Consider the following 25,265-nt stretch of genomic DNA (forward strand, 5'->3'; position numbering starts at 1 on the left):
GCCTTGAAAACCAACACCACTATAAAAAGCACAGAAATGGAATAAGACACCTTACCTTCTCTTAACCTTGCTTTATCCAATTGGAGATGCTAGGTTGAGGATGCCTTTTAGCCAGCAGCTAAGTTACTGTAACATTTAACTTTGATGTCACAATTAGAGGAGAATGGTCACAAAACCCGGTTGTTTCATGTATTCATGTCAAAAGCAGTTCTAACACTTATATCAAGACACAACGAAAAGATGATAGACAAATTAGAAAAGAGAATAAGAACAAGTTTCCTGTTGGTAGGAGCTTTACTGAGACAGCCAATGCAAAACAAGTAACCTTCAACACAGACGGGTTAGTTGACGTCACGAAAACAATGCGCACACTTCAAAATGCGGCAGAAGTCTGTGTGTTGTGATTCTGGATGGCCAGATAACTAGCAACTAGCAACAATGACAAGAAACTACCATTTGGGGAAATGTCGGTGGCTTGTTCAGCTAGTTTTATTTCGTTCTTGATACCATGTCTTGTTTTTAGGTGTTTTCACTGATGTCACGTCTATGCTAATATGGCCATAAATGTGCTAGCTAGCTAACCAACAACTGTAATGATGTAGTGCCCATTGTGCAAATGTATTTATGTTTTCAATAACACTGTAGACAAAATATAGTTTGTCAACAACCTAAGCCAACCTTGTTTTCCCCGCGAGGGTTTTGTTGCTAATCAACCAACCCGTCTATATAGAGTAGCAGCAAAGTGGAAGGAGAGGCTGTGAACATTAGCCACATCCTAACATCTTAAATACACGTGTCAACACAGTGAACAAACCAACAGTAATCCTCCTAGTCAACATTTTACAAATAAAATCATTAAAGCGCATTTACAAAATAAATCCATAACGCAATGTCATTCATTTGGAATGGATAACATTGCATAGTTCATCATCAACAATTAATATATTTGGCAGCTTTATGTATAATTAATTAAAGCTGAGATGTGCGGTAGGCGCAACAAGCAATCCTGCATCATGGTAAAAAAATAAATAAATCGTAGTACATACTATGCTGTTCTATCGCACGTGCAATGATTTACGAGAAGAAAAAAAGTGTTGTTTGAAGTAATGTCTTTGTTGTAATACCTCAAACAGACGTGGCAGTATCACCGCTATGGATTCCAGCTTTAACACTTTAGTGATTATCCAGTCCAAAATAGTTTGCAGAATTCTCCATAAAACAAATAATGAGAAATCATACCACATTAAATAAATAGCAGCTGTTGAAAAAGAAACCCAAAACCAAATCAAAATGCTACCTGCTCAAATGTACCTAATCCTATAATACAGGTTTCAAGACTAAATGTCATTGGCTGAATGCAACTTCATCACCTCGATTAACATGAGCATTTCAACTGAAACATACTCCATATGATTTTACATATTCAAGGCATGATTATAGCAATACTTTGGCTTCAGACGCAAGCTCGCATACAGCTGCTTTCATACTTTGTTCATGTGTAGCCATGATTTTTGAAATACTGATTGGACTAATACCTGTCTGTTGTAACTGTTCCCAACACATTAGGTAGTGTACTTCACTTTCATGTAATTACAGACATACTTATCCATGATAGAGGGGGAGGGGGGGGGGGAGGGTTAACAAGCTAAGGCAAAGACAACATACACTACCGTTCAAAAGTTTGGGGCCACTAAGAAATGTCCTTGTTTTTGAAAAGGAAAGCACATTTTTTGTCCATTAAAATAACATCAAATTAATCAGAAATACAGTGTAGACATTATTAATGTTATAAATGACTATTGTAGCTGGAAACGGCAGATTCTTGTCATGGAATATCTACATAGGCGTACAGAGGGCCATTATCAGCAACCATCACTCCTGTGTTCCAATAGCACATTGTGTTAGCTAATCCAAGTTTATAATTTTAAAAGGCTAATTGATCATTAGAAAACAGTTTTGCAATTATGTTAGCACAGCTAAAAACTGTTGTTCTGATTAAAGAAGCAAGAAAAGGTGCTTTTCTTTCAAAAACAAGGACATTTCGAAGTGACCCCAACTTTTGAATGGTAGTGTATACTTGAGTGACGTGAAATGTAGAATATGAGACATTACGTTTAGTCTCTTTGTTCGATCCAGCTCAATACTACCCATAACCTCTTATCTAGATAAAGGAGATATCCTGAGAAGAAATGGCTCCTGTCATCATTTCCATCCTCTTCACCATTCTGTGAGCATGAAAGCTGTCTCCGCCGTCTCAATCAATGAGTCAATCTCTCCAAATGGGACAGGGGGTTGGAGTAGCACAACGGTCCAGACAAACAGGCCAAACCCAGTAGTGCTAGAAACCATCATCATCATCACATCCATACTCTGGAGTAAAAGAAGACCGAATGATTACTCAACTGCTCTCAAAATACATGTTTTCAAACATATGTAGACACCCTGGTAGCCAGACAACCAATGCAAGAGGAGTTGGATAATGCCGATCAAGAGATCTGGCTACCAGGCTAGTTTGAAGTATCTATCTTACTGACCGTTGCCTCCCAGCAGCTCCATGGCGCTGACGCAGGGCTCCTCCTCATCCTCCTCTTCCTCATCTGCCACATCGTCATAGACCACAGGCCCACTCTCGACCAGCACAGAGTGGGGCGACACCTCAGAGGCCATTGGCAGGGGGCTAGCTATCTAAGGAAACAATAAGGAAAAATCCACAAAATTTGTCCAACTGGTAATATGATTCTGCACACTGAGCCTGAAAGCCTGAATAGATGTTCAATACGGAAGTTATAGCTAGCCTGATTTACCCCCCCCCCCATCCGAGTCCTACTGCATGTGGGTATGGGCGGGGCAGGTGGGGGATCCACAGTGTGACGGAGGCCCATTTCAGGTCCCTCTCCAGCAGCATGTTTAAGCTCCTGCTGGGCTCCCTCTTCCCTCCCTCTCTCCATGGACACCCTGCTGGGTGGGCCCAGCCTCCCAGTGTGGAAAATGTCTCCTCATAATAGGAGCTGGAAGTCTCATTAATTATCATCAAAAGGAGGGAGAAAAAATTATATAAATTATTCTCCAGACTAATTAGTGGGTGGGTGGCCACTGTGTGGTGAGGAAGGGTCTGAGTCCTGGGAAGGATCTATGGGAGAGGCAGGGAGTGTTGAAAGACCCTTTCAAAGGGAATGAGAAGACATACTGATTCAACAATCTTGACCCCGGACAGTTTTAAAGGTGAGAGAACTGGGTGACCTTGGTGGAATCAGGTCAGTCATAACAGTGTGATGAGTCAGTGGTTCTCTGCCATAGCTTACACTGGGGGAAGGGCTTGACGAACTTGACTAGTCTCTTAGCTTTAAAGCCTGGAACAGTGAAATTAGGCTAGGTTCTATTCTATTGCAGAGGTTTATCACAGGAGCCTGCCAGTTTCTCTGAGCTTGACGTGTAAACAGACATTTATTGCCAAGACTGTCAGGCAGAAGCACTGCACTGGGCAACTCAGTGCCATTTACTCCTAGAACATTTGTTTTGGAAATACAAAGAGAACCAGAAAAACTGCCAGGCAACAGCAAAGCACACATCTCCTTTCTCTCTCTTGTGCTCCTTTTCCTCTCCTTATATAATATGAATTCCAAGCAAACCCGGCCCCAACCAATCAGAGAAGCCATTTGATGCCAGTTCCCAGGGGGTGGTGAGGGGTTGCTTAGTAACAAGCTTTGTTGACCCGGCCCCTCGTGGCAAATGTTTTCTTCCTGGTTGCTGTAGCCTGCACTGGGAGCTTCCATTCATGGCTGCCAACACCACATGAGTGAGAGAGAGCGAGCGAGCAAAAGAAGGGAATGGAGCGAGACACAGCAGCAGAGGTATGAAGAGTGGGTGCAGGAGAAAGTGAGGCTCCCTCCTGTACGTTCCAGCCCACACCGCTTGAGTGCATGTGAACAACTCAGCGGGACATGGCCGCAGTCCTCTCCCATTAGTGAGCCCGCTGCCCCCCATCTGGTCCATAGGACACTAAAGGGTTGGTTAAAGAAAAGACTCACCCAATTTGAATATTATATCGTATTTGTGCATCTCTGAGCGATGTTCTATCGATTCCCGGGGTCATTTCATGTTTTCATGCGTATCTGAGCCATCATCGTGCAAGCAGGCAGAAATACCGTATGATAAGTTTTGCATCCTATGAGGATATAACATTCAAAATGGGTGAAAACCATAGGTAGAGACAGAGAATCATGATTCCTTTTTTTCTTATTTTCTCAAGATAGTGTTAGCGATAGTAGGCTTGGGTGGTATACCGTATATACCCTATACTGGGGTATTTTGAAAAAGCCACGGGATGGTTTTTCAATACAGCCAAAACTATTTATTTTTATACATTGGAATATTTGTAGCTTCTTTCTAAGTGAATACCTGCAGTCAACTAGTGCAATACGTTAAGAGATAAAGAACATTGCGTTCTTCACTTCACCTGTCACATTATGTAGCTTACGGTAGTCCCCAGTCAAGTGGTGTTTGTTTACAAGCACACGATGAGAGACGGGAGCCTTGTGAGTCAGTCACTGTCGTGCAACATGCGCCAGATGATATAAGTATGGAATTCACAATTAAATGTTTGCCAGCTAGATATCTTAGAACTATTAACTTAAGTCTAATATGTGCTAAATGCTCTGCAGTTGTGCTAAATGCTTTGCAGTTGTGCATTTGGTTTGCTAACTTAGTAGATTGTTTGCATTTAGCTAAGTGGTTAGCTTCTTCCAAAATCAAGCATCCACTTGGTAACAGCAGAGAATCCCCTCCTGGATCAAGAGCCTTGCTGGCTAATAATCACTTTGTGTGTGCAACAAACTGAGTAGCGTTTGAGTTACTTGTATAGTTTAGGTCCGAAACTGTACAAAATGTTCATAATGCACTTGTAAGCATTTAGTTAGCGTTCTCTATGAGGATCACTTAGTACTTGTTAGCATTTCGTTAGCATTCTAGTAAGTGAAATTTGGGCTTTGAATATTAGTACTTAAGTCAAATTGAGCACTAGGTAATAGATAAAGCAGATTGTGTTCATCATTCAGCCCGTTAGATAATTCTTCCATTATGAAGCTTACCAGTACTAGTTTCCCAAAAAAGCAGTTTGAGCCAGTCACGTTTGTTACAAAAAAGCACAACGAGCAAAATGGGAGCTTGGCAAGGTGAGTCACTCCTGCAACACAATTTAAGTGAGGTGATCAAGTTACACTTGTATTAAATTCACTAATATTTATCAGCTATATAACTTATAAATGAACTAAGATGTGCCAAATACATGATCTCTAGCTGGGTTTTGCTAACTTGCTAAAGCTTCTTGGTAACAGCAGCAGAGACAATCCCCTCCTGGATTAAGATCCCTGCTGCCTAATATTTGTTTTGTGCATGTTGCAAACTGCATTTTGAGATACTTGCATAACTTTATGAGCTGGGTTGTCTGTCCTAGTAGTAAATGTTTGCAAGCGCTCGTTACCATTTACCTAGCATCTGCTATGACAATTTCTTAGTACTTCTTAGCATTCTGGTAAGTGACTTTTTTACATTTATATATTTTTCAATAGCGCCCCATGTGTGCACTACCGTAATACCGTATATCCCGGGATGGCACAGACACGGTATGAAGGTATGGAAATCTGGATACCCTTAGCGATAGTAAAAGTGTGTGTGTGTGTGTAAGAGACAAAAGCATGTGTAACATCTTACCTGGTCTAGAGCCAGCTTCTTAGGGGGGTGTGCTGATATGAAGGGCCGTAACCTGAGAGAAACAAAAACTTTGAAGAATAGACCACATGGCTGCAATGAATGGCAGAGATAACCGTTGAGAAAAAGGACAAAGGCTGGAGCAAGACAGACAGACACAGAGAGAGATATTCTAACAGACAAAACACAGAGAGAGATGCAGTTGAAGTCAGAAGTTTACATACACTTAGGTTGGAGTCATTAAAACTTGTTTTTCAACCACTCCACAAATTTCTTGTTAAACTATAGTTTTGGCAAGTCGGTTAGGACATCAACTTTGTGCATGACAAGTAATTTTTCCAACAATTGTTTACGGAGAGATTATTTCACTGCATCAAAATTCCAGTGGGTCAGAAGTATACATACACTAAATTGACTGTGCCTTTAAACAGCTTGGAAAAGTCCAGAAATTGATGTCATGGCTTTAGAAGCTTCTGATTGACATAATTTGAGTCAATTGGAGGTGTACCTGTGGATGTATTTCAAGGCCTACCTTCAAACTCAGTGCCTCTTTGCTTGACATCATGACAAAATCAAAAGAAATCAGCCAAGACCTCAGCCAAAAAATGTATTGTAGACCTCCACTAGTCTGGTTCATCCTTGGGAGCAATTTCCAAACGCCTGAAGGTACCACGTTCATCTGTACAAACAATAGTACGCAAATATAAACACCATGGGACCACGCAGCCATCATGCCGCTCAGGAAGGAAGTCCTGTTTCCTAGAGATTAACGTACTTTGGTGTGAAAAGTGCAAATCCATCCCAGAACAACAGCAAAGGACCTTGTGAAGATGCTGGAGGAAACAGGTAAAAAAGTGGGGGCGGCAGGTAGCCTAGTGGTTAGAGCGTTGGACTTCTAACCGAAAGGTTGCAAGATCAAGTCCCCGAGCTCACAAGGTAAAAAATCTGTCGTTCTGCCCCTGAACAAGGCACTGTTCCGAGGCCGTCATTGAAAATAAGACTTTGTTCTTAACTGACTTGCCTAGTTAAATAAAGATAAAATAGTATCTATATCCACAGTAACTGTTTGGCCATAATGACCATCATTATGTTTGGAGGAAAAAGGGGGAGGCTTGCAAGCCGAAGAACACCATCCAACCGTAAGCACGGGGGTGGCAGCATCATGTTGTGGGGGTGCTTTGCTGCAGGGGGGACTGGTGCACTTCACAAAATAGATGGCATCATGACAAAGGAAAATTATGTGGATATATTGAAGCAACATCTCAAGACATCAGTCAGGAAGTTAAAGCTTGATCGCAAATGGGTCTTCCAAATGGACAATGACCCCAAGCATACTTCCAAAGTTGTGGAAAAATGGCTTAAGGACAACAAAGTCAAGGTATTGGAGTGGCCATCACAAAGCCCTGACCTCAATCCCATAGAACATTTGTGGGCAGAACTGAAAAAGCATGTGCGAGCAAGGAGGCCTACAAACCTGACTCAGTTACACCAGCTCTGTCAGGAGGAATGGGCCAAAATTCACCCAACTTATTGTGGGAAGCTTGTGGATGGCTACCCGAAACGTTTGACCCAAGTTAAACAATTTAAAGGCAATGCTACCAAATACTAATTGAGTGTATGTAAACTTCTGACCCCCTGGGAATGTGATGAAAGAAATAAAAGCAGAAATAAAGCAATCATTCTCTGTTATTATTCTGACATTTCACATTCTTAAAATAAAGTGGTAATCCTAACTGACCTAAAACAGGGAATTTTTACTAGGATTAAATGTCAGGAATTGTGAAAAACTGAGTTTAAATGTATTTGGCTAAGGTGTATGTAAACTTCCAACTTCAACTGTATATTCGAACAGACAGGCAGACACACAGACAGAAAAAATATAATTACTTAACACATTGGAAAGAATTAACAAAAAACTGAGAAAATTAGAATGCTATTTGGCCCTAAACCGAGAGTACACAGTGGCAGAATACCTGACCACCGTGACAAACCCAAAATTAAGATAAGCTTTGACTATGTACAGACTCCGTGACCATAGCCTTGCTATTGAGAGAGGCCGCCGTAGGCAGACCTGGCTCTCAAGACAGGCTATGTGCACACCGCCCACAAAATTGTGGAAACTGAGCTGCACTTCGTACACATTTCCCATTCCAATAAAGCCCTATTAATTGACTAGAATTCTAAGAGCGCAAGATGCTAACAGATAGAAGGGTGCAACAGCAGCAGTAATTCCTGGGGAAGAATATCACCAGTGGATGAAATTAGAATCTCTCCTGGAGGCTCTCTGCCCCCCCTGCACACCCACCCTGGTGAGACACACTCCCATGGGGGCTTACTGTAAGTGCCTTACTCACACTGATAAGAGTGGAGAGAGAGCACTTTTAATTAATCTGCTTTACAAGGAGGAGGGTGGAGGAGAGGGTGTGTGTGTTCACTGTTCAGCAAGCATGGCATCTTCACTCCCTTTGTCAGAGCTTATTAGAAAAGCATCCAGCAGCACCAGCCTATTCTGGGCTTAGTGGGGCTAGCCCACAGACCTTGTACTAGACAGGACTGGGTGAGCAGGGTTCCCCAATGGGTCCCTTTCACTTTAGTTTCCAATCACAAACACAGGATCTTAGAAGCACAAGCAGTTATACACAAGGTAATCTATTCACTGTTGTGAGATGGAAAATGCATTAGTTAAATTAGTAGTATGAGGAAGCTATGGTATAAATATATGGACAATAAATCAGGGCTTCAAACTACATTTTCCAGGCTGGGCCTGAAGTCTGAGGCAAAGTTCCTCCCTCCTCACAATCAAACTATGCATAAAGATAAACTAGCCAGAAAAAACTGTGGTGCCCACTCGCTCGTTTCCAGTATACACAGACTTATTCTCCCAGATACTACTTTGGCAGGGCTGGCAGGGCTGGCTGAGCGCAGTCCATTCACCATAAAGTGGATTCTGGGACAGACAAAACAGAGCTTGGCAGCGTGAGACACTGATAGGGCCAAAAGAAGCTCCACATGGCACTGACACCATTCATACTCTACTCTAGCATCTCACTACAACACACTCAAACAGAAACATCTCCCACACACCAAAATACCTGCTTGAGTAAGAACACAAACTCATAGTGTATGAGGGTCGAATGTTTATGATTGTTTAGGCTAGAGGACCAGCCTTGTTTGTTACAAAACAGACATGGCATTTATGAAAGGGAGATCATGGGCTTTATGAAAGGGAGATCATGGGCTTTATGAAAGGGAGATAATGCTGCGTGGCCCTGGGGAATTCTGACCTCTAAAGAGGATGTTGGAGACATATTGGGTCATATGTGGCCATTTTTTTGAAGTCATGTGTGGCCTGACATTGGCCCTGCGTTCCCATGTGCCTCTGGGTCTGGGCTAGATACACACACATCAGAGGGATGTGGTCGGGGCTCAGGATGGTGGCATTAGCCGGTAGAGTGACGGCATCTGTCTGACCATGCCCACCAGGGGGAGGATCACAGGCTGATCACACAGACAGGATCAAACTGCTACTACTGTACTACAGGTTCACTACTACCATCCTGGCTTGGAGTATGACAGGCTCAGTATGATCACAGACAGCCTGGGAGGATCACACACACACACACACTACATTTACATTTACATTTAAGTCATTTAGCAGACGCTCTTATCCAGAGCGACTTACAAATTGGTGCATTCACCTTATGACATCCTACTACCGCATTATTATCATACTAATAACACACTATAGGGACGCTACTATCACCCTGAGAAGGAGGATCACACAAAACACAGACAATGCGGTCAAAAAAGATGAGCAGACTGTCTCTGTCTCACACCAAAAGGCAGGCAATGTCAGAAATACCAAACAGTCCATGACGAAGGGTATACCAAAACGTCTGTACTTTTTAAATACAACATAAAAAACGATTTGATACTAGAATTTTTGTTGCTTTCGGTACATCCGTGGGACAAAATGTGTCCCACGGATCAAAAGTCTGTATCAGTGACAGTGAAGGTGATGTCCCCCTAATAATGCCGGCCCACACTGCCTACTCCACTTAGCTGGCACTGGGAGTCTGGGCTGCATCATGTTAGCTCCCCACTCATGCTATCACACTTGAATAATGCGACACGGCATGTAGAAATGTTGAAACTATTACTGTTGCAAAACAATGTCCATACAGGCTAGAACACTTTACAACGCAAGAAGATACCGGTAGCTTCCAGCTTTATAGGCAAACTTTCCTTGCTAGATTACAGCTAAAGCTGACATCAGTTCACCTCCCTAGTACTTTGTTTGTGATATGCCAACCATAACATAATATGCTGATTTTAAAGATAATTTCCACCAAAACTTTATTAATTCACTTTATTGGCCTCTCACATTTCTCCCAAAGATGATTTATTGTCTCAAACAAGTAGGATCTATCTGCAGACCGTGTTAACTACATGCCTCGGCACTACACTACAATTCAATTGATTGGACATGATATATTAGGTCTCACAGTTGGCAGTGGATGTCAGAGCGAAAAACAAGCCATGAGGTCAAAGGAATTCTCCGTAGAGCTCCGAGACAGAATTGTGTCGAGGCACAGATCTGGGGAAGGCTACCACACAATTTCTGCAGCATTGAAGGTCCAAGAACACAGTGGCCTCCATGATTCTTCCTAGAGCTGGCCTCCTGGCCAAACTGAGCAATCGGAGGAGAAGGGCCTTGGTCAGGGAGGTGACCAAGAGCCCGATGGTCACTCTAACAGAGCTCCAGAGTTCCTGTGGAGATAGGAGAAATTTCCAGAAGAACAACCATCTCTGCAGCACTCCACCAATCAGGAATTTATGGCAGAGGCGCCAGACGGAAGCCACTCCTCAGTAAATTGCACAACAGCCCACTTGGAGTTAGACAAAAGGAACCTAAAGGAATCTCAGACCATGAGAAACAAGATTCTCTGGTCTGATGATACCAGGATTGGACTCTTTGGCATGAATGCCAAGCATCAGGTCTGGAGGAAACCTGGCACCATCCCTACGGTGAAGCATGGTGGTGGCAGCATGCTGTGGGGCGTTTTTCAGCGGCAGGGACTGGGAGACTAGTCAGGATCAAGGGAATGATGAACGGAGCAAAGTACAGAGAGATCCTTGATGAAAATCTGCTGCAGAGCACACAGGACCTCAGACTGGGGAAAAGGTTCACCTTCCAACAGGACAATTTAACCTTTTATTTAACTAGTCAGTTAAGAACAAATTCTTATTTACAATGATGGCCTAGGAACAATGGGTTAACTGCCTTGTTCAGGGGCAGAACGACAGATTCTTAACTTGTCAGCTCGGGGATTCGATCTAGCAACCTTTTCGGTTACTAGTCCAATGTTCTAACCAACAGGCTACCTGCCCAATGACCCTAAGCACACAGCCAGGACAACGCAGGAGTGGCTTCGGGACAAGTCGCTGAATGTCCTCGACTAGCCCAGCCAGAGCCCGGACTTGAACCCGACCTAACATTTCTGGAGAGACCTGAAAATAGCTGTGCAGCAACGCTCCCCATCCAACCTGACAGAGCTTGAGAGGATCTGCAGAGAAGAACAGGAGAAACACCCCAAATACAGGTGTGCCAAGCTTGTAGCATCATACCCAAGAAGAATCAAGGCTGTAATCACTGCCAAAGGTGCTTCAACAAAGTACTGAGTAAAGGGTCTGAATACTTACAGTACCAGTCAAAAGTTCAGACCCACCAACTTATTCCAAGATTATTTATTTTTACCATTTTCTACATTGTAGAATAGTGTAAACATCAAAACTATGAAATAACATATGGAATCATGTAGTAACCAACAACAAAAAGGGTTAAACAAATCTAAATACACTGCTCAAAAAAATAAAGGGAACACTTAAACAACACAATGTAACTCCAAGTCAATCACACTTCTGTGAAATCAAACTGTCCACTTAGGAAGCAACACTGATTGACAATAAATTTCACATGCTGTTGTGCAAATGGAATAGACAACAGGTGGAAATTATAGGCAATTAGCAAGACACCCCCAATAAAGGAGTGGTTCTGCAGGTGGTGACCACAGACCACTTCTCAGTTCCTATGCTTCCTGGCTGATGTTTTGGTCACTTTTGAATGCTGGCGATGCTTTCACTCTAGTGGTAGAATGAGACGGAGTCTACAACCCACACAAGTGGCTCAGGTAGTGCAGCTCATCCAGGATGGCACATCAATGCGAGCTGTGGCAAGAAGGTTTGCTGTGTCTGTCAGCGTAGTGTCCAGAGCATGGAGGCGCTACCAGGAGACAGGCCAGTACATCAGGAGACGTGGAGGAGGCCGTAGGAGGGCAACAACCCAGCAGCAGGACCGCTACCTCCGCCTTTGTGCAAGGAGCACAATGCCCAACGATTGAACAGAGCAGTAGCTGAGTCTCTGTCTGGATCAAGAGCCATTCTGTGACTTTGGCTAATGTGTTTTTTTTGCCGTGGGATTGTTTTGTTATTGAGTATCATGATACACAACCTGGTATCAAAGTCAAAATTCTGGTATCATGACAACACTACTCATTATTGCGACACCACCTCAGCTAGAACAGTGAACGTGTTCTAAAAATCTACTTCTCCCTCGCAGAAGAAAACATGTCTGACGTCTCCTCTCTAATGAGGGCAGGGGTGGTGTAGGTGTGACAGAGATGCCTGCCCAGACCAGACCCGCTCCATCCTTCCTCCCATGGCATGTCCCCTCTAACACCTCATCCCCCATGAGCTCACACCTTGGACTGGAGTAAGCATGGACACAGCTCAGCTCATTTTGGGGAGACACACAGTAACACTGCTCTTTCATTAGGGAGCTGTAACACACCACCACACACCTCCATACTGTCAGATGTCAGTGACAAACTATACATAGCCTTTGAGAAAGCCCAGAGGACATCAACATTAGTCGTGGCTTCTAAACCTCCCAGAAAAATACATCTGTCTGGCTAAAATCTAAGGCTACAGATGTTCCATAAAAGCTTACATCAAAAGACAAACTACTTATCGACTTGTTGGTCCCCAGTGTGTCAATATTTCCATAGTAACAGTCTGTAGTTATTCTACATCCCAAATAAAACAGCTTCATTCTGATCAAGCAGTGATCACTTTTAAGCCTCACTAACTCAAAATATGCAAGCACTATCCTAGATCCTAGCTCCTCGTCCTGCAAGGGGACAGATCTTGCCTTAAAGTTCAGAGGTCAAACTGGTGTTCAAAATTGAGCCGGCTGCCAATGACGACCGCCTCCTAGGGAGCCCTTTCCCTCTGAACATTGATATCAGCAGTGGGGAGTGGCTCCTTGGACAGAGATGTGACATGTATAAATCACCTCTCCAAAGACAATGGGACATATGAAGCACTCCTCTATTGGCGTGACACCCCCCCTCCACCTCTCTAAAAAGGTCAGACAGGAGACACTTGGGGAGACTCCAACACTCTCCCACTTTCACTCCCCCTCAGTCTTTCCCCCACCACTGCTGTCCATCTCCGACTCTCTCTCTGTTAGACTATTAGTCTCTGCTGGGCTTAACACATTTCTAAATCAGCTTACTGCCAATGAGACTAAGCCGGAGCTGAAAAAGGGAATTGACGGAGAGCGTTTAGCCAGTGGCTGGCAACTGGTTAGAGCTGGGGGATGGCAACTATATAATTAGAAGAAAATCGTTAAAGCCAAGAGTGAAAGGAGCGAGACTAAAAGAGATGGAACCCTTCAGGATAATGTTAAGGTTACATTAAATCAGTAATATAACAAATTAAATGGGGAGATGATTACAGTAAATGAGAAACAAAGAGAAAGCATTTACCCTACATATGAAAGCATTTACCCTACATATGAAAGTATAATCTGAGATTTTTGTGTACGGCCCAGTACATCACTGGGGCCAAGCTTCCTGCCATCCATGACCTCTATACCAGGCGGTGTCAAAGTTATTTTCAACTTTTCCTTACGGTACTTGTCGACTATCGGTCTTGTGCCGGTATTTAGCCTTAGATGGAGTGTACCACGCGCTTTAGGGCTGCATTCCCAAACAACAAAGACACCAGCCACCCGTCAATGACTGTTCTCTCAGCTTCCGCACAGCAAGCGGTACCGGGGTACCATGTCTAGGTCCAAAAGACTTCTGAACAGCGTCTACCCCCCCACCGTTTAAAAAAAAAATACTGCTGCTACTCGCCGTTTATCTATGCATAGTCACTTTACTCCTACCTACATGTACATATGTCCTCAATTACCTTGACTAACTTGTACCCCCGCACATTGACTCAGGACCGGTACCACCTGTATATAGCCTTGTTATTGTTATTTTATTGTTGCCCTTTTTTCCCTTATTAACACTGCATTGTTGGTTAAGGGTTTGTAAGTAAGCATTTCACGGTAAGGTCTACACCGGTTGTATTCGGCACATGTGACAAATAACATTTGATTCTGTCACTATGTGATGAGCACTTCACACCGGCAGAGGGTGAGAAACCAGCAGTAGTGAGAAAAGGATTTGGCTGGTGCCAACAGTCAGTCCTTCTCCTCTGGGATCTCCAGACAGACCACTCTGGTTCAGACACTTTTACTGTGTAGTATGCCTCGGCTCACAGAACTGAAAGAATAATTGTCTGAGTACTTTGATACAAGATGGCTCCCTTTGTCACAAAAGCAGGTGCTAATACATGAGTGGCGAGTATAAAACAATGTATAGTGAGAAAGGCACTAAGTGCATCCGTCAGTCCATGTGTTACTACTCAAGAGAGACTACTTGACTGGTTCAGGCTGTGGAACAATGAACTATGACTAATATCAACTCTGCCCATCTCAATGGTTCCTGTGGTGCTTCTTGGGCTGTGGATGGATATACTGTGGAATGGAGTCCAAACGGCCCACTTTGGAGCTCTAGTCTGAAAAATTCCAACCTTCATTGGCCCATTAGTTGTGGTAAAGCGTTGGTAGAACAAAGGTTTGGCTGTAGACAACTGTTTGAAAATCGAGAAGAGAGAAAGCTACTGCTAGCGGAGCTGGATGTCCAACAGAGAAACATATGCAGTTTCCCAGCAGTCTATAGTCCTCCTGTCCAGCCCAACGTATGCCACACGTAGGATGGGATGCCCTCTGGTCTGTAGCATTGTAACGGATGGAGCCTGCCTGGCAGTGGCACCCAAAGAGTTGGTTCCTGTGAGAAGCAAATCAAGAGGCGTCCCATGGAAATACTTAGTGGTCAGTCAGTCAGGGGTTGCAGGGCAGTGGGGGAGATCAGAGAGAGGCCAGGGAAGGGCTGGAAACCAGAGGGAGATTATACTCTCCCAATAGAGCTGCTACTATTAGTAGAAAAACACTTCTTTAGAGTGGACTGAAAATAAAGTGAAGCATATTGGTCCATGTGGGGATGATCTGATGTCACTACTCTGCTGATGACACCTGCTCTGAGAGGCTGAATAGAAATGCAGAGAAAGTTGTTAATTCTTCACAGGCAGCAGAGAGAAAATTGATGGTCAAAAACTCTTGCCACAACCCTCTCCATCAGACCAGACTGTGGATCAGAGCTTCCACTAGAACTTTAGGGTTAGATTTACACTTCTGAAACCCAACACAGACCAAAACCATACAACCCCCCTCCCCTTGGTGAAATATGCAGTCAAGTAGTCCTCCCAAAAAAGTTGAATGGGGAAAAGGGCATTAAAAAGAGAGAAGAAAGAAAAACAGCTTTGAATAGGAACAGATTAAGGAGGGAGAAGAGGGAAGAAAAAAGCACTGGAGAGCAATTATCTGGGCTATTTCTGGAAGAGTGCTTTTCCATCCTCCAGTCGGAATGAAGGGAACAGGGAGGCCCTGTTTGGCAGCTGGCTGGAGAGGCATGGAGCAATATGGAGGGAGAGGGATGGAGGGATTGAAGGACTGGCGGGTGGGAGTCCTGTAAAGTACAGGCCTGTGACCGGGTGAAGGGCTGGGGAAAGGGGGCGCTCAGAGGCCTTCCCTGGAGGCCAGGCTGGCCATGACCGAGGATGGGAGACCCTGTATAAAGCAGGCTTGAGACTGTGCAGAGCCAGGGGCCGGTTCCTACAGGGGAGAACCTTTAAGTGGAGTGTGGGGGAGCAGAGCAGTGGGTGGAGGAAGGTGAGAAGGAGCACAATGCTTCAGTGTAGCAGTCAGTAAGGTCTGGAAGCAGGCAGCACAATGGACTTACTGTCAAGCCACCGCTCTCCTCCACTTTTCTAGTTCTCCCCGACTCACCTTTTAAATAACCACACAGCAACCTGTGGAGGGACTCTTTCTGCAGTCAATGGGCAAATCATGTTTTCATTTGAATGTCACTATTTCTGAGGTACAATGTCAGCAAAGATGCCAAATTATCAACATAGTGATATAGAAAAAGAAACTGTGGATAAACCATGGTGTGACCCCGTCCTGTGGTTAAAACTATTTTTGTTGAGCAAGCAGAACTAAAGTGCAAAGTTCAGATTTTTCTCAGCAAGTGGATGTGAGTCTTAAAAGCTACCTGCTAGCAAAAGCACTGTTCCATTCAGGAAAAACAAGTGTTGAAAGTGTACAATGAATGATTCAATAACCATAATGTACATGAATCATTTATTGACATGAATGCATTTTTAATTTTTTTTACAGGTGGACAATTGGAGGGAAAATTGTAATTCTTAAAAGGGGGAAAAGGTTCATCCATGAAGCCCTCTTCAACAGCAGAAAAAAAAACACGTAACTGGAGATGTCTTTAGTGTGTAGGCCTACAGTAAACGTCAGCTTTCTAAAGAAGTGCTAGGCTACTCTGACTGGTGCAACTACACTGAACAAAAATATAAAACGCAACATGCTATATTTCAACGATTCTACTGAGTTACAGTTCATAAAGGCCCAACCACTGAGGAGCCAGGCCCAGCCAATCAGAATGGGTTTTCCCCCACAAAAGGGCTTTATCACAGACAGAAATACAAATCAGCTGTCCGGGTTGCTGGTCTCAGATGATCCCGCAGGTGAAGAAGCAGGATGTGGATGTCCTGGGCTGGTGTGGTTACATGTGATCTGCGGTTGTGAGGCCGGTTGGACGTACTGACAAATTCTCAAAAATGACGATGAGGTGGCTTATGGTAGAGAAATAAAGATTAAATTCTCTGGAATTGAGCTCTTGACAAAGGAGAAATGCTCACTAACAAAGATGTAAACAAATTTGTGCACAACTTTTTTGAGAAATAAGCTTTTCGTGTGTATGGAATATTTCTGCAATCTTTTATTTCAGCTCATGAAAAATGGGTTGAGAGGGTTGTGCTGGTCGGATGGAGGGAGGAGCTGCAACCAGATGACTCCAGTAACACTTACTGCACTAGGAAGAGGGAGGGGCTCCCCTGGATGTCACTAAAAGGCTGGCTCTAGGCTGAGCTGGGTCTAGGCTCAGTCTAAGACTTGTACACCTGCAAGAAGTTCCACCCAAATTTGATTTGCGTTTTTTTGGGGGAGTTTTTTTTTAGGGAAAGTTAGGAAACCAATTTCAGTAATACCAAGCAAACAGAAAAGTCAAACAACTCAAAACTGAAGAAACTGATTAACTTCAGAAGAAAGCCTCACAGTGGATCATAACATACTGAATGTGTGTGTGTTGAGAAAGCGGGAGAGAATGAGATCAAGCAAATCCTGGCAGAGAGAGAATGTACATCTCAGGGAAGCACATGGGAGTGAGTGGCGGGCTGAGTGAGTCCACAGCCTTTCAGAAAAACAAAAAAAGGAACGCGAGCATCTGTCTGGTTGTCGCTGGTGATTATTCCAGGCTAGAGGAAAAGTGCAGCCTCATCATTATTGAGAAGAGCAGCAACATCACTTCAACAGGCTGGGAAGTGTGCATGTTGCCCCTAGTGACAGACAGGAGGCTCGGAGAAGGACAAAAATACTGTTGCATCACTCACATTTCCATTCATCTCCCATTTATTCAACACTGCTGCCGTCAAGTCAGTCTTGAAGCTTAATCAGCCAACATTGAATATATTGAACAATATATGACATTGAACAGCAGTGGTATTATTAGATAGACTGAGTCACCCTGTGGTTCCTGCTTCACCCACCTCTTGCCCAGGCTGCTGAGTGGTGTGCCCAGGCTCAGAGGGACATTGGTGGGTTTGCGGTATCGTCCAGTCAGCCTCTGGGCTCCAGGGGTGGCTCCTTTCGGAGACTCTGCTGTCTGGCGGGCTGGACTGGCGCATGGCTTGACATTCAGCTCCTTCAGGATATCGTAGTTGATCTTAGTGGAGATCTTCTTCTGCTCCAGCATCTTCTCTATGGCCTCGTCGGCTGTGCTGGCATGGATCGGAGCCCGCTTCTTGGAGCTCTTGGGCTGCAGGGCACATAGTGGGGTTTCAAATCACTCAGTATGCAGTCAAATGCAATTACTTATGCAAATTGGTACTTTAGCTTAATGTACATTTGTAACTATACTTTGCACAACAAAGGGATGCTCTAGCTATGCGGCAGTATTATGGAAGAGGGCTGATTGTGAAGTTGGACAACATGGCATAAGGTGGTTGGATCAGTGCTGTCAAAGACTCCACACTCATTAGGTATCTATTGCGCTGCAGTTAATCCAGCTAGTTAAAACCAGAGAGCAGATGTTGGACCTAACAAGGAGCCTGGGCCTTGCCAAATACTGATGTGAAATGATAAACCCACTAAAGTGGAAGACATGCACACACATTGACACACCACAGCTTAGCATATATCCAGGCCACCCCAAGCTCACTGCTTCTTTATACCAGTGGTTCTCAACTGGTTTAGTCTCGGGACCCAAATTGAACCAGGTTGTCTGTCGTGATCCAATAATCATGTCACGATTTTTTGATGTTGTCAAAATGCAATCTGGAAAATGTTTAATGCTATATTGACAGTAAATGCACCAATTATGTGACAAAAGGAACAACAGTCCCACCTTTTTCCATTGTCAATAATTCCACTTTGCCCATATTCTTGATGAAGAATGTTAAACTCACTGGTGTGAGACCAAAAAATAAATGTACCAAATCCACTAAAGGCACTGCTAATAATTCTACAATTGAGAACTGATTGAAAAAATAATAATTACATTCCAAAAAAGGTTCATTATCATTTACACACTTTCTACCTGATTTTAGTAGTTTAAGTTCAGACTGGTGTATTTTGACAAAATAAAGCATTTATTTGTATTATTCAGACACTCGCAACACATTCAAAACCTCCCAAGACCCAAATTTGGGTTGCAACCCACCAGTTGAGATTCGCTGCTTTAGATTGTCAGGATTTACCTTCTTGTCCTTGTAAATCCCCAGCTCCTTCTCTTTCACTATCCGCTCTTCCTTTTCTGAAAGTATAAATGGATTGGGGGAATTCAATTGGAAATATAGTTATTTGTAAAGAGTCCATACAAAACAGTTTATTACAATATGTGCCTGGTGTGTTGTGGCCATGATGCGAATTACAGTTAGCTCCCCCTAAATGCAACAAAACTTGGGGGGGTAAGTCTCTAAATGCAAATTTAACCATTCTTCTATTTGTTTAAAATGCAGTGGTAAATATGAAAATAAAAGCTTCCAATGAAATGAACATCCCCACCTCTGTCATGGTTTATTTCTATGTGGTGACGCTGAATTTTGACCTCAGCTGAGCTCCTTCATGCATAGATTTTTCTTTGCACTTCCTCATTTTCACCATGCGTTTCTGATCAAAATAGCCTTTATTCCAATGCATTTCAGTTATCATTGTTTGCTTTTGTCAGTCAGCTGTTCAGAGCGCACATTGCTTTGTTTTTCAGGTGCGTGCAAATACCGATGTTCTCCGTACCATCCGGGGCCAGATGTAGGCCATTTATTTCGCATTATTATTGTCTATCAATATTTGTTTTCTTTCCTGGATCAGCTGACGGTCGACAATATCACTAGCCTAGAGCTAGACACCAATGTGCATCCAATAAGTATACGTTAATGACACTATGCCTATAGTTTCGGTTAGAAGCATTCGATTTTGCAGTGACATAAGATTACATTGTCTGGGATTTGTGTGCCCATGATAACTGTTTTCACGGCGAAACAAATCCAATCTTATTGGTCACATACACGTGTTTAGCAGATGTTATTGGGGGTGTGCTTCTAGTTCCGACAGTGCAGCAATATCTAACAAGTAATATATAAACAATTTCACAACAAATACCTAATACACATCTAAGTAAATTAATGAAATCAAGAAAATATAAATATACGGATGAGCAATGTCAGAGCGGCATAGACTAAGATACAGTAGATAGTATAGAATACAGTATATACAGTTGAAGTCGGAAGTTTACATACACCTTAGCCAAATACATTTAAACTCAGTTGTTCACAATTCCTGACATTTAATCCTAGTAAAAATTCCCCGTCTTAGGACAGTTATTTCACATTCTTAAAATAAAGTGGTGAACCTGTCAGAATAATAATAATAGAGAGAATGATTTATTTAATCACATTCCCAGCGGGTCAGAAGTTTACATACACTCAATTAGTATTTGGTAGCGTTGCCTTTAAATTGTTTAACTTGAGTCAAACACGTCGTGTAGCCTTCCACAAGCTTCCCACAATAAGTTGGGTAAATTTTGGCCCATTCCTCCTGACAGAGCTGGTGTAACTGAGTCAGGTTTGTATGCCTCCATGCTCACACACGCTTTTTTAGTTCTGCCCACCAATTTTCAATAGGATTGGAGGTCAGGGCTTTGTGATGGCCACTCCAATACCTTGACTGTGTTGTCCTTAAGCCATTTTGCCACAACTTTGGAAGTATGCTTGGGGTCATTGTCGATTTGGAAGACCCATTTGCGACCAAGCTTTAACTTCCTGACTGATGTCTTGAGATGTTGCTTCAATATAACCACGTAATTTTCACCACAAAGTGCACCAGTTCCTCCTGCAGCAAAGGACCCCCACAATATGATGCTGCCACCCCCGTGCTTCACAGTTGGGACGGTGTTCTTCGGCTTGCAAGCCTCCCCCTTTTCCCTCCAAACATAATGGTCATTACGGCCAAACAGTTCCTTTCCCCCCCCCCCCATCAGACCAGAGAATATTTCTCCAAAAAGTACGATCTTTGTCCCCATGTGCAGTTGCAAACCGTAGTCTTTTTTTTATTGCGGTTTTGGAGCAGTGGCTTCTTCCTTGCTGAGTGGCCTTTCAGGTTATGTCGATATAGGACTCATTTTACTGTGGATATAGATACTTTTGTACCCATTTCCTCCAGCATTTTCACAAGGTCCTTTGCTGCTGTTCTGGGATTGATTTGCACTTTTCGCACCAAAGTACGTTCATCTCTAGGAGACAGAACACGTCTCCTTCCTGAGATGTATGACGGCTGCGTGGTCCCATGGTGTTTATACTTGCACACTATTGCTTGTACAGATGAATGTGGTACCTTCAGGCGTTTGGAAGATGTCCTAACCGACTAGCCAAAACTACAGTTTGTTAACAAGAAATTTGTGGAGTGGTTGAAAAACAAGTTAATGACTCCAACCTAAGTCTATGTAAACTTCCAACTTCAACTGTACATGTGAGATGAGTAATTCAAGATATGTAAACATTATTAAAGTGACTAGTGTTCCATTTTTAAAGTGGCCAATGATTTCAAGTCTGTGTGTAGGCAGCAGCCTCTCTGTGCTTGTGATGGCCATTTATCAGTCTGATGGGCCTGAGATAGAAGCTGTTTTTCAGTCTCTCGGTCCCAGCTTTGATGCACCTGTACTGACCTCTCCTTCTGGATGATAGCAGGGTGAACAGGCAGTGGCTCGGGTGGTTGTTGTCCTTGATGATCTTTTTGGCCTTCCTGTGACATTGGGTGCTGTAGGTGTCCTGGAGGGCAAGTAGTTTGCCCCCGGTGACGCGTTGTGTAGACCACACCACCCTCTGGAGAGCCCTGCGGTTGTAGGCGGTGCAGTTGCCGTACCAGGCGGTGATACAGCCCGACAGGATACTCTCAATTGTGCATCTGTAAAAGTTTGAGGGTTTTAGGTGACAAGCCAAATTTCTTCAGCCTCCTGAGGTTGAAGAGGCGCTGTTGTGCCTTCACCACACTGTGTGGCTGGACCATTTCAGTTTATCAGTGATATGTATGCAGAGAAACTTAAAACTGGCCACCTTCTCCACTGCTGTCCTGTTGCTGTGGATAGGGGGTGCGCCGCTGGTGTTTTCTTAAGTCCACGATCATGTCCTTTGTTTTGTTGATGTTGAGTGAGGTTATTTTCCTGACACCACACTCCCAGAGCCCTCACCTCCTCATGTAAGCTGTCTCGTCGTTGTTGGTAATCAAGCCTACTACTGTGTCGTCTGCAAACTTTGAGTGAGTTGGAGGCGAATGGCCATGCAGTCATGGGTGAACATGGAGTACAGGAGGGGGCTCAGCACGCAACTTTGTGGGGCCCCAGTGATGACGATCAGCGAAGTGGAGATGTTGTTTCCTACCGTCACCACCTGGGGGCGGCCCTTCAGGAAGTCCACGACTCAGTTGCACAGAGCGGGGTTCAGAACCAGGGCCCAGAGCTTAATGATGAGCTTGGAGGGTACACTATGGTGTTGAATGCTAAGCTATAGTTAATGAACAGCATTCTTGCATAGGTATTCCTCTTGTCCAGATGGGATAGGGCAGTGTGAAGGCGATTGCATCGTATGTGGACCTATTGGGGTGGTAAGCAAATTGAAGTGGGTCTAGGTTGACAGGTAAGTTGGAGGTAATATGACCCTTGACTAGTCTCTCAAAGCACTTCATGATGACAGAAGCGAATGCTATGGGGAAATAGTAATTTAGTTCAGTTACCTTTGCATTCTTGGGTACAGGAACAATGGTGGCCATCAATTTCACATAATGAAAAGTTACGTTGACAGTTTCACTTACAGCGCATTTTCCAAGATCTGTACAGGGTTTAAGTTCATTGTTCTAATTCAATTGTTAAATGCTTAATAATGACAAATAACTGTCATGTCATTGATGTCAGAAAAGGTAGTGTTTTGTCACACGATCTGTGAAGACTCCAAGCATTAACTCATGAGTTATGGACAACTCACAAACTAGGGTGTAAAACATGTTTTCATTCAAGTCATGTATTATATTGAATGTAATATTATATTGAATGCTACCTATTCTGGTTGTGTTCATGAGTTTAAAATTGCCTTGACTAAGAGGGTAGGCTACCGGCAGTAGTGTATGCCTAGTGGAGGGTAAACTCAAGTAAATGCCGTTTACCCACCTTTTTTCCGAAAAATGCATTGAAAGTACTGGGAGCATAACTTTTTTCACCGTTTACGACCTTTATTTTATTTTATTACTACTACACACTGGCTACTGGTAAGGCCTATTTGAAGTTTATGGTAATACACATTGTAGCCTAGTCTAGTAAGTTGACCATGTGTGTTAGGGTGACGGTCACGTTTTTCCCGGGACAGTTTCAGCCCCCCCGAAATTTCAGGCTACAATAAAAGGTAAATTTGTCAGCAAGACACATCAATTAATTTAGGCCTAATCAATGGCTATCGCTGAACGTCATTAGGCACACATTTTGGTGTTTTGTAACAGATGTTCATTTCCATTAATCAAATAGAGTGAGTAGGCTGTACATGCAGTTTGGCTGCTGGAATTATTTGAGTGGGCGAACAAGCACTGGTAGCCCTACTTTTTGACGTGATTTGTTTGACAGATGAAAATATCATGACTGGTTGTATTTCTGCCACATTAAAAGGTAATGTACAGTTCAAATTATGTCTATTACTAGGCACATGAATTTTGCAATACAGAGACCCCCTGGTGTGGCTGTACCTTTCTGCTCTTTCAAGTAGTCTTCATTCTGTTTCAGCCAAAGCTCAGTCTTGATTTTCACCTCTTTGTCATTCAGGAGATACTGCAGAGAAGGGTACATAACTTACATAAATTACCTTAGTTATGCATTTCCAGGCTTTATTTGCTGGCAATCCTGTAAAGTCAGAATGAATAGATGGTTCAATATTAGGTGCAACGTAAATTAAAATACAGTACATACCAGCTCAATCTCATCATCATCAATACCACTCAAGTCCAGCTCTCCATTTTCAGCATCCTCATCTGAAAAATAAATTCAACATTATTATTATAAATGTTAAGTATTGTAGGTTCTCAGGTATGCCAACTCACTCTGGGAGAAATAAATAAATTCCACAGCAGATAACACTTTACACAATTCATCCAGTGTGTTTAGGCAAAAACAATTGTGCCTGGAGTTTATCAGTAAATAATAAGCACCACAAATTCTAAAAACAACAAATAATAGGTTTAAGCAGATCTGCCTGTACAGATTGTCTTTTCAATTACAATACGCTTTCAAGATTGTGGTACGTTTTATTTTCTTGGAGTTGCTGAAACGTCAATTTGCATTTTGATGCGAGACAATGGATTCCTAAGTCTCATTTCCATTTTTACCCTCCTTCCTCTGGTGATTGCTCAGGTTGTCTGAGAAGAAACAGCCACCTTTATGCCGAGACAAGACAGGAGTGTTCTCAAATCCCAGGGAACTCAACACTTCAATGATGGACTGGGAAAAAAAACATTCAGCACAAAGGAAAAGTCTGATTACCTTTGATAACAGAGACAAAAGGATTGAGGTTTTGACTTAGGCAAGAAAAAAATAGAACAGCTTTCACACACAGATGAATCTCCTTGATTAGCCATTTTCTAATAAAGTGAGACTCCTTCGCCTGCCTACACACAGACAGTCTCAGTCAAAAGGAAGAGGAGAGTCGCGTCTTAAGAGGCAACAGGTTTATAGGAGTCGTTTAACTTCTGTCACCTCTCTGTCTGACGTGTTCAGAGAGCCATGCTTCCCTAGGTTAACACACACCACAGAAGCACACTTCAAAGCCGTGCCACACACATCCAGACAGGCTTCACAGTTAATTAAGGAGAGGCGGGTGCACAGGACACACCACACACACACCTGCAATATTACAGAAGGTGCAATCCAGTCAGTCGTGTTCAGTAGGTCCCAATCGGTCTGGCCCAGCCCTCTCAAAACTTCCCTTCGGTGAAGTGTGAGGGGATTTTTTTTATTTAACTCGGCGAGTCAGTTAAGAACAAATTCTTATTTACAATGACTGCCTACACCGGCCAAACCCGGAAGACGCTTGGCCAATTATGAGCCACCCTATGGGACTTCCAATCAAGGCCAGTTGTGATACAGCCTGGATACGAACCATGGTGTCTGTAGTGACGCATCAAGCACTGAGATGCAGTGCCTTAGACCGCTGCGCCACAGACAGGAGACGGACAGAGAACACACTATTCATCCAGAGGAGCAAGGAGGCGCATGAGAACAGGGGTGGTGACAAGTTCAATTAATTTCCTTAAAATATGAGAATTACATTGCTTTTATCAAAACAAATTATTAAAGTAAATAATGATACTGTATGTGATGTGGAAAAAACTAAGAAAATAATAATGTACCAGAGAGTATATTTTTTTTTTAAAGGCAGTAAATCGAGACTAGCTGCAAATTAATTAAAGTGTTGATTGCAGCAGGATAAAAGGCAGTGCAATTTAC

At 43.2% G+C, this 25,265-nt stretch overlaps 1 protein-coding gene across 1 annotated transcript in view; it reads right to left on the reverse strand.

Moving 5' to 3' along the window:
* Positions 1-275: 275 nt before the first annotated feature.
* Positions 276-25,265, reverse strand: part of LOC139563895 (transcription factor IIIB 90 kDa subunit-like) — a 59,748-nt gene continuing 34,758 nt past the window's right edge. The window contains exons 13-19 of the mRNA XM_071382890.1: positions 23,733-23,794; positions 23,513-23,594; positions 18,991-19,046; positions 17,782-18,050; positions 5,710-5,761; positions 2,535-2,685; positions 276-2,370 (exon numbers count right to left, since the gene is read on the reverse strand). Of these exons, the coding sequence (XP_071238991.1) occupies positions 2,339-2,370; positions 2,535-2,685; positions 5,710-5,761; positions 17,782-18,050; positions 18,991-19,046; positions 23,513-23,594; positions 23,733-23,794 (704 nt within the window). The 3' untranslated portion in view covers positions 276-2,338. The remainder of the gene's footprint in view (positions 2,371-2,534; positions 2,686-5,709; positions 5,762-17,781; positions 18,051-18,990; positions 19,047-23,512; positions 23,595-23,732; positions 23,795-25,265) is intronic.

The sequence above is a fragment of the Salvelinus alpinus genome, chromosome 34, assembly GCF_045679555.1.
Source record: "Salvelinus alpinus chromosome 34, SLU_Salpinus.1, whole genome shotgun sequence".
NCBI lineage: Eukaryota > Metazoa > Chordata > Actinopteri > Salmoniformes > Salmonidae > Salvelinus > Salvelinus alpinus.